Here is a 9987-nt window from a genome sequence, read left to right on the forward strand (position 1 = left end):
GTCGAAAAATACAATTTTTCTGATACATTTAAAAGGTTACCCTTCATTTTCTGGTGCCAAAATTGAAAATTTGCAGGATAAATACACAGTTTAAATCATTTGGACCATTGATTTCCAAGATAAATGGATTTGAGCGAGGGTCTATAAGAAGCAACCTCTCTGCCACACAGATATTGTTAAGATCTTAATACATCGTATCCTCTCCAAACTACAATCATATCTTAATACATTCTACCTTCTCCAAACTCTAATCATACGATTGCAGGGGAGACCAGAAAAGAAGATAAACACAGAAAACACAAGTCATTTGAGCAGCATAACTATATCAACCATATTCATATCATGCACCGGTAAGCTGATTTCATGCATTCAGACATCAATGAGTAAATAAAGAGACTGAAAATGGGGACTAAACTCCCCAGTAAGACTAGAGGTACCAAATTATGATACAAGAAAGTTGATTCTCAGACGATACGAAGAAAACAAATGTTAATAGTCTTAAAGAAAACATCAATAATCAGGCTAATAGAGCTATTCTAGACAAGTATTTCACATAACCGAGACTCTAAATCGGAACTTCCATTTTTATTGGTACAGGTGAAGTGTCTATAGATGCATTCTGAAGCCAGTCCTTGGCACAGATGAGGGCCTCCACGGTCTCAGGTCGCAAGGAACACCTGTAATGATCCATCTCTTTGCTAACCGTGCTAAATATAGAATCAGCAGTTACTGTTGAAACAGGAACTGACAAGATATCACGAGCCATTTTTGACAAGGTTGGGTACTTCATTCTGTTAAGCTTCCACCAACCCACCACATCAAACTCGTGAACACGAGGCAGCAAGGACTCTTCCAGATATTGATCAAGTTCTGACCTTGACTGCTGGCTCGAAGTCTCCATAATGTAGACGTCAAAATCAGTAAGTCCAAGCCCGTTACAAGAGGCATCGAAGCCTTGGCCATCCTCCTGCCCCATAGCACTGCCATTTACTTCTTCAACATAAGTTGGTGTTAGAGGTAGAGGAAGAGACACATATTCATTGAAGAGCTCATGGATTCCCTCCTCAACAGTCTTCACGTAGGCAGCTGCTTCTTCCCCATATATTTTGGAAAAACTGAACTCAACAAGTTTCATTTTGAAGCGTGGATCCATTACTACGGCAATAGCCAACATTAAGCAACAGCTCTTCCAATAATTATCAAACATCTCTTGCATCATTTTGGTAAGTCTGCTGGTGAATGGGTCTTCACTTGCTGCAGCACGAGCCAATTCCAATTGAATCTTCCACGCTTCATGGAAGAATGTGTTGGTTGTTGGAATTGTTGGTGCAGTCAGGAGATTGGCAGTGTCAAAGAAGATTTTCAAGTAAGTGCACAGAGTCTCAACTTGCTTCCAGTCTTCCAATGATGGGGCATCTTTGAAATCAGGATCTAATGCATCCAAGCATGAAAATACTTCCTTCAACTCCGTTGCAGCCAACAACATCTCATATGTTGTGTTCCATTGAGTTCGGTCATCAAGGGTCAGCATCTTTGTGCTAGGCACCTGAAGCTGCTGTTTGAGCTCAATAAACTTTTCCTCATGAGATTCCGATGTTTTCACATACTTAACACTATCTCTAACTTTTTTGACAGTTCCTTGCACAACTTTAAACGCATCTTGGGCAATGCTGCTTAAAGTTCGAGCAAGACAATTTCCAACCAATAATTGACCGTTAAGCACAAGTGGGTTCTTCACAGAGAGTAAAGCTCTAAGATTATCAATAGCAGCATCACCCAGTGGTTGATTAATAGTGACAGAAAATAACTTCCCCTCCATACTCCAGTCAGAAAGGCAAGCCGCAACAGCATGGCTGAAAGCCATCTCAGAATCTGGATATGGTTCCATGATGACATTGAGTATTTTCCTATGAATTTTCCACTCACTGTCAACATACTGCCCAGTTATGAATACATAGCCCACAGTGTGGTGGGAGGACCACATATCTAGTGTTAAGCAGATCCACCCAGGCACTCCCTCAATCACCTTCTGGATGGCTTGCTTTTCTCTAAGGTAAGTTGCCACACAATCTCCTTGCACAGTGTTGAAACTCACCATATCAAAACGAGGCTGAAGATTCTGAACAAAAGTAAGAAAGCCTGGATGCTCAACCATGTGAAGGGGATAGTCATGCATGATAATCATCTTAGAGATTTCCTGGCGGCACCGGTCTGGATCAAAAGCAACGTAAGGAGTAGAAGCAGTTCGATAACGTCTTTTAGGTGCACCATTACTACCCCCATATCCAGTCATCTTAGGAGGAGCACTATATGGGGTCAATTGATCATTCTGCTGATTACGCAGGACTACCGGACATGATCCTTTGGCAATATGGCGCTTCAGATGACTAGTTCCTGCTACTTTTGACCCTGTACTATATGCAAATGATTGCTTGCACTTCTTACATTGTGCCCTTCTAGTCCCAACAGCAACATTTTCAATGGTGAAGTGCTCCCAAACTATCGATTTCTTTTTCCTATGCTTACCAGGTTGAGTTTCTGGTGTTTCAACATTGTTGGGTTGTGGCTCTGCAAGAACCATCTCATTTCCTGGAATCATCTCATAGTCCTGAACCATTCCATTGCCCGGGACCATCTCATTGCCAAGCACTATCTCGTGTTCAACCATCTCATGTTCATGCATCATCTCATGTTCATGGCCCATCTCATGTTCATGGCCCATATCAAGTTCATGGCTCATATCATGTTCATGGCCCATCTCATGTTCATGGCCCATCTCATGTTCAGGTATCATCTCATGTTCATGGACCATCTCATGGTTTTCGGTGGGAGTTGCCGGAGTAACAGGTGTTTCTGGGGTTGCCATCCTAAGAGCAGCAATACACTCTCAAATATCTGTATAATATAATGATCAAAAGAAGAACAAGAAAAAGAAAATATTAGTAATGACTAATGTGTTCAAAGAAGATGAGACGCAAAAAATAAATAATAAGCTTCAAAGTAACACTGTATATACAACGACAACATACCCAATATAATCTCACAAAGTGGGGACCGGGGAAGGTAGAGTGTACGCAGACCTTACCCCTACCTCTCAGGCAGAGAGGCTATTTCTGATAGACCCTCGGCTCAAGGGAATAGTAGTCCAAAGCAGTCAGAAAAAGAAGTAATAAAGTACGAAGAAATAGCATACAGTAACAAAACAACAGATTGTAATAGGACAGCAACTACAACAAAATAATATGATAGTCGAAGTACAATAAAAACAACAAATAACAATGTATATCTAGAAGAAAACTCATTATTATTTGTTATAATTTTCAAGAAAACTCAATTCTTTTGTCAGCTGTTAGCAGAATGGTTGATTACTGAATATCAATAAGGAACTATCTATGGGTCATATAAGAAGACATGGAAGTAAAGCATAAGAACGAAGACCTGTCAGAACAAACCGATAACATATACTACAAAGTACTAGAAAACGTAATCAAATTTTACAGTCAAAATTCTAGAAACCCCTCATGAAGATTAAAAATAGCAAAATAAATGTAAAAAATGCGTGCTTTTTGATGATGAATAACAAAAAATAAAGAAAAAAGAAACTGAATGAATTAACATAATGCATTAAGGGATCATTTGGTTGGACTGATGAGGAGATCTAATCTTCACATAAAATCCAGCATTATTATTATAAATGATTGGTAAAAATCAATCATTATTAGTACAATGTTCAGTTACTGCTTCCTTTCCTCATAAATAATACACATATTATGAGGAATCTGTGTATTATTTTATGAGTCTCTCATCACAAACAAACTTTATCTTTTCTTTAAAAAGTAAACATATTTTGATTATACATTGTATATTATTTCAAATTAAAAAAAAAAACAAAAAAACATTGTATATTATTTCCTCCATCCAATTTAAGTGAGGGGTGGTTTAAAAAAGAAAGAAGCTTTTGAAACTCGTGGTCTAAAATGAGCAGAAAAAACTTCTTTGGCTATAAATCACCACAGTGAGGGTAATATGTCATTCGTTTTGAGAGAAACTAAAAAGAAACTAACATAAATTGGACATAGGAGTAATTTTGAATACATCAAAATCAAAACATCCAACAGAAAAAACGATCTTGCATTACTAATCCTTACACTACGGCCCGGGAGAGGAAGTGATCCCCCGACACTAAAAACCAATATCCCAGATACCTTCTCCTACCCTATAAAGTAAGGGAGACTGACACTATGTTTTATAGAAAGCGAAATAGTGATAAGGAGTTGTGGAAAAGTCCCCGAAAAAAGGAAACGACTTTTCCCGGAAGAGCAGAGGGGACAGTCTTTCTTGCATTACTAACCTCTGCATAACATGGCGCTAAACCAAACGACCCGACCCCTAAGTGCATGAGGAGGTTCTAGTGGTCACAGGCAACAGGATAGCATCAGAAAGCCCCAAGCTTTAGCAAACCAAATGCATGAAAAATAGTTCACTCATAGCTACAAGAACTGTTCCAACTCGGCCCGAATTTAATCAAGGCCTGGCCCAACTCAGCCCGAATTTCAATACTAAGGAAACTCAATGGTCAGCATTTTATTACAAAAAGAAGTGAGGGTCAAATGGACATTTCACAAAGCATGGGCTAAGAACAAACAAGTCAAACGAACATCTACTTAGGTAAAATGGATCAAACATGGGCTCACACATAAAATAAATCCAAAAAAGCCCAGATCAAACACCCTTATTAACAATAGATCTATAAAACAAACACACCCAGAAAATCAAAAAAACATATTCATGATTCAATTCACCTTCAAGCCCACAACAACAAGTTACCAAAAAAATAATCCTAAAACATTTCTTATAAATACACAGAAATGTCAATTAAACACTAAAAAAGCTAACTTTTGAACAAACAACAAGGAAGTTCATCAGATATGCAAATGAACAGAGAAAATATACACAAAATACTAACAAAAGGGGGAAATCATTCATTTTAGAGATACAAAAGAACAACCTTTACACTAATCACACACAAAAAATTAAATAAATCCAAATATAAATTTAAATCGAAAAAAACGGAGGAGATAAAAAAAAATGGTACTATACCTAGCCAAATACCAAAACCTCGAAATTGAGCAAAACCCAGATCGTGAAAAGCTCCGGTTTGAGTAAATCGGAATCTGGGTCAACGGCGTTTTTGGGCCTCCGCCGGCGAACCAGATCTAGGGTTTCGGTAGAAGAGAGAGAAAGAGAGAATTGGGCTTGAACCCGATAAAACCTAACTGGACCTTTGTTAATGGGATTTTTAAGAACGAGGTCCAAACTTTTATTTTTTGAGTGTGTGTAAATTGAAGGTGAGAACTGTGTGTTTTCTTTTTTTGGTCAATTTGGGTCGGACCACAGCCCATTGGGTATGGTGGACTTTATGGGGCCTACATTGGCTATTTTGGGGACAAATTTGTTATTTAGCCCATAATTGGTGGGGCAAAGTTTCAATTTTGAAATAAAAGGGGGATGTAATCTCATCCAATTTTCTATTTGTTCAAGCCCCCTTCACCAAGTAAATGGACGTGTTTTTGGTTCACATACATTTCAAATGTCGGTACGAGAAATCTTCGCTCTTTCTTAGAGATTTTAGAGTGAAAAAACTCGTATCTGTGTATATCAAATCAGATAATTTAACCCTAGCAATTAATATTAAGGTGAAAGTATACATCACTTAACCCTTGGTTAGGTAATAAATATATGTATAAAAAGATAAATGTCTTCTATTCTTAATCTTGGCATAAATATCGGGTGTGGATACATTTTTACAAGAGCATTCTTTCTTTAAGAATTAAGTGATGTGAATTTGTATTAATCAGAGCAACAAGATCAGAATACGAGATGATTATGAAACATGAATACATTGAAACTATATTCGAAAAAAATCAAATCATGATTTCGATCTTTCTTTCTCGATGACTATTAAATAGAAGTGAAAGTGACTTGGAGTAATAATTAAGCTAACACGTGCTCCCTCTTCTCATTGATTGGCCAAGCAATTCACGTCTCTGTATTGGTGTTTTCAACTTTGATATTTTTGAGTATTCATAAGCGTTAGATGAATAATCTCTCGGGTTCATATTAAGTGAATTATTGATATCTCGTGTTATGAGATATTTGGTCAAGTTCTATAACGAGCTACACTTTCGTTTTCTGAGACATACTCCTAAGAAGAAAATCTTTAGAACCGAAGTGAGTCGAGTGATGTGCCAGCTTTAGCAATGACTTTTCTTCCTCTCTTTTTTTTTTCTCTTTTCTGGTGGGAGATATCTTTTTTAAATGTTTTTTTAGCATTCAGAATAACCAAATTTTGGAAAATTGAATGACATTGCTTTGTATTGTACAGAAGAAGTGAATATCATATTCTTGATGATTTCATTTCAACTAACAAAATATTGCAGTTTAATAGTCAATTTTTCAAACGATCACTCAACTAATAGTTGTCTTAGAAAATCACCTTTCTTGACTTTCTATAACAAAAAATGTGATTTTTTGAGATAATAACTATTAGTTGAGTGAGCATATCAGAAGTTAACTCGCTAGTTTAACACGAATAAGTAGATCAACAAACCCCTAAACATTAATGAATCTACACAGTTATAGAAAAGACCCATATTTCAGGTCCAAATAACTTTACTTGCTACACTTTGCAAGCAATAATATTGGAAAAAATAGTAAGCATCTCTGCTTCTTGAGTGAATAATGAAACTTCAACAAACACAGAAGCAAATGGCTACTGCATCAGTTATAAAATAATAAAAAGTCTGTACACACCCCTTCAATTAACAAATAAATGATACATCAGAACTGAGATACATAAGGAGGAATCAAAGAATTGACCTGACTGCTGATTTTCAACTACAGACTTGACATTGTACTGATAAAGCAGCAGTATAAGAGAGACCTAAAAAAATTATCACTCTTCAAGCAGGCATCACAAATTGAAGGGAAAAAAAACCAAGATCACAAAAACCTTGGGTCCATAGAAGCAGACAGCAAAATGCAAACACCAATCATGGCAATATGTACCCGTAAAAGTAGGTAGCTTTATCAAGAAACTGTGTGAAACAATGAACTGCAATATTGAGATTTTAGATTCAGATTTTAGAATCTAAATCACCTTTGTTTCGATTCAGATTTTAGAAGAGATCGACTTTCTTCTTGTGGATATCTTGCTTCCATTTAGGCAACTTATAGAAAGATTCTTTTGTCATTTTCAGTATGGACTGGAATTCCTCGTCAGAGAGATAAGCCTGAGAGTCCATCAATAAAAATAAGAAAAAGGAACTCACTTTCATCAGAAATTCTAAATTTAGGATTTAAACAACACTCAAGTACGAACCTCTCTCCTTTTGAAATCAATCCGGGTGACAGGATTTTTAGATTTAGCCTTCAGCCGTTCGTAGCTATATGTAATCTGACTACCATCACTGTCAGCTTCCTCCTGTTCTGGTTCTGGCTTCGGTCCTATGTCTTCCCCATCAGCCTCTGCATGCTCAACTGTCTCGGTCTCCTTGAATTCTGGAACTTCTTTAGAACCTAAAACCTCAGTAGTAGAAACTCCATTCCCTGTTTGTGCAAAAAAATTAAATCAAAGGAAAAAAAATCCTCCATGTATATCATACTTACCCAATTAAAGACAAATTAAGTAAAACTGGTCAGCTTAGAAGTTGAAATGTCTAAGGATTCTAGGCTAGCAATGCTCCCCATCAATAATCTGTAACTGCTCTTATGGTAATACTTGTGATCAACAAATAAAGATAACTATGAATACGTATACACATGCATGTGTACACACTGCACACATACCTAGTGAATACCAAGGACTCTAAAGCTTAGAAATGTCTTGTCTGAAATACAAAAATATAGAGAAAGAAGCACTTAAAAGTTAACAGAACATGTCTTGACAAAGCACTAGAGGAGGATTCACAACACACAATCTATAGGAAGAGAAGGATCTGGAAATAACAGTACAATGGAAGAGAAAAAAATATTTTTATACCAAGGGGAAGAGGATCTACTGATGAAGTTCTACTTAATCGGAGTGGAGAGCTGCCCTCGGGTGACTGCTTCTTTTCAGCACTGAGAACAGAAGATAAAGCAGCTATTGCAGCTGCTCTTTGTGAACCAGGACTTCTCCCTGACCTTGGTGAAGAACCAGATTTTGCTGGAGATGGTGAATTAAATGCAGAGTTTAAAGCAGCCAAAGCAGAAGCTCTTTGGGTTGACCCACCATGATTTGTACCATTGGACCTTGGTTGTTTCTGAAAGATAGAGGAAAAGATATATTACATGCATGGTAGACTTTGGATAAATAATATATTACATTTCACAAATTAGGTTGGTCATAAGTCGTAACAGAATCAATTTTTTCACAACTTATAACCCTGATAGTACAGTTCTAACATTATCCTAAATAGAACAAGAGACAGAATATGAAGCTTGGGCAGTGAACTAGGAATACAAGTTGAAAAAGTGACTAACTTCCTTGAATATGGTTCTAGTATGGACAGCTTAAGTTGGAAGAAGCATAATAAAATGACAATATGTTGGTCCCCCAAAAAATACTAGTGTTAATTAGAGAATGTTGACTAGTGGACTCGGATGATTTGAAGCAAATATAATGGTAAAAATTTGCACAGAAGTACAAACAATTTATGCGGAGATACATCTTGCTTTTATGAAATCTAGTTACCTCTGAAGCATGACCAACTCCAAAGAGTAGCATAACCTTCTTCTGGAATGAGTTTCCGTGTGCCTGTTTAAAATGGACGCCCACAATCAATTCAGAAGTTTTCTCAGTAATGAGGACTCAAAGACAAACACGTTAACATCAACAACAATATACCCAGCCTAATCTCACAAGTAGAGTCTGGGGAAGGGAAGGGAAGATGTATGCAGACCTTACCTCTACCTATGATTACATCTATGCTAAATTTGGAAAAATGGTTCTCCTTATTATGTCAGGTATCCACACAAATTGGATTTTCCCTTTAACTATACTGCTACAGCAAATTTCTTCCTATGTTTCTACGACAAATTCCTTTTGTATGTAAATGATTACATCTCTTTCCAGTCCCTGTATACCAGTAGCAATTTACTACATATACCAAGTCTGCAGTTATAAGCTCAACACTTTCTCTTTTCTCAATAACAATGTTTTGTTTATTACATGTTTGGCAATGTCTCTGGTGGTTTATGCTAACATTTTCCAACTTCGACTTTCTCTAGTTTATGCTACGTACTTGCTTGTACCATTTTTCAAGTTCCATCCACCCTCCAAAAGTTTATTAAAAAACTTTAAAGAAGATCAATGTGAAAGTACACTCCCCGTGAATTTCATATCAAACTACATAGAAATGAGTATCAGAACTCGATAAGCGAAAGAAAGTTGTCACATACAATAGCTTTTGCAGGATCCCAGGAGAAAAATGTTGTAAAGAAGCAAGGCTCATTTCCTTCCGTGACTTTATACAATGGAACATTAGGAGACAGCCCTTCCAAACATGCAGCCATCTCTATGTATTTCTGTGGGACTTCAATGGTTAGTGAAACATAATTAAGAACAGAAACACACTTATATATAGGCAACGATCTCTATGATACCATATATTACCTGTCCAATTTCAAAAGAACTTTGCTTTTCTTTGGGATCTGACGACTGACCAACCCAAACAAACACTTCAGCATGTGTATCAAGTAATAAAACATCCTCGGTCAATAAATCATCTTGAGAGAAGTTGTAGATTTCTTCAATCTATCAAATGAGTAAAGCAAAGATTAACCTGATATACAAGAAGTTCATGTATTAAAAAGCTCAAATTATGTACTCTAGGACCTTACCTCAAATTTTCCTGGATATCCACAAGTTCGCATGAAAATTGTAGAAAAAATAGTTAGCACATATCACTTCTTATTTATTCCCCCCACCCACCCACCCCCCAAAAA

General features: G+C 36.8%; 2 protein-coding genes across 2 annotated transcripts in view; both read right to left on the reverse strand.

The window, feature by feature from the left end:
- Window positions 1–388: 388 nt before the first annotated feature.
- Window positions 389–5317, reverse strand: LOC107061338 (zinc finger BED domain-containing protein DAYSLEEPER-like). Its single transcript, XM_015310446.1, has 2 exons — window positions 5101–5317; window positions 389–2895 (listed from the first exon to the last, which is right to left on the reverse strand). The coding sequence occupies exon 2, from the start codon at window positions 2864–2866 to the stop codon at window positions 566–568; it is 2301 nt and encodes a 766-aa protein (XP_015165932.1). The 5' UTR covers window positions 2867–2895; window positions 5101–5317; the 3' UTR covers window positions 389–565.
- Window positions 5318–6734: 1417 nt separating this feature from the next.
- Window positions 6735–9987, reverse strand: part of LOC102586061 (villin-2) — a 15656-nt gene continuing 12403 nt past the window's right edge. Inside the window, exons 17-23 of the mRNA XM_006351250.2 lie at window positions 9883–9893; window positions 9656–9796; window positions 9442–9567; window positions 8735–8797; window positions 8042–8303; window positions 7382–7608; window positions 6735–7292 (exon numbers count right to left, since the gene is read on the reverse strand). Of these exons, the coding sequence (XP_006351312.1) occupies window positions 7179–7292; window positions 7382–7608; window positions 8042–8303; window positions 8735–8797; window positions 9442–9567; window positions 9656–9796; window positions 9883–9893 (944 nt within the window). The 3' untranslated portion in view covers window positions 6735–7178. The remainder of the gene's footprint in view (window positions 7293–7381; window positions 7609–8041; window positions 8304–8734; window positions 8798–9441; window positions 9568–9655; window positions 9797–9882; window positions 9894–9987) is intronic.

This window comes from Solanum tuberosum, unplaced genomic scaffold (genome assembly GCF_000226075.1).
Source record: "Solanum tuberosum cultivar DM 1-3 516 R44 unplaced genomic scaffold, SolTub_3.0 scf00129, whole genome shotgun sequence".
Lineage (NCBI taxonomy): Eukaryota > Viridiplantae > Streptophyta > Magnoliopsida > Solanales > Solanaceae > Solanum > Solanum tuberosum.

Bases quoted from the DNA above. Each gene is read 5' to 3' on its own strand.
- LOC107061338 (XM_015310446.1), bottom strand. From the start codon at position 2,866: ATGGCAACCCCAGAAACACCTGTTACTCCGGCAACTCCCACCGAAAAC.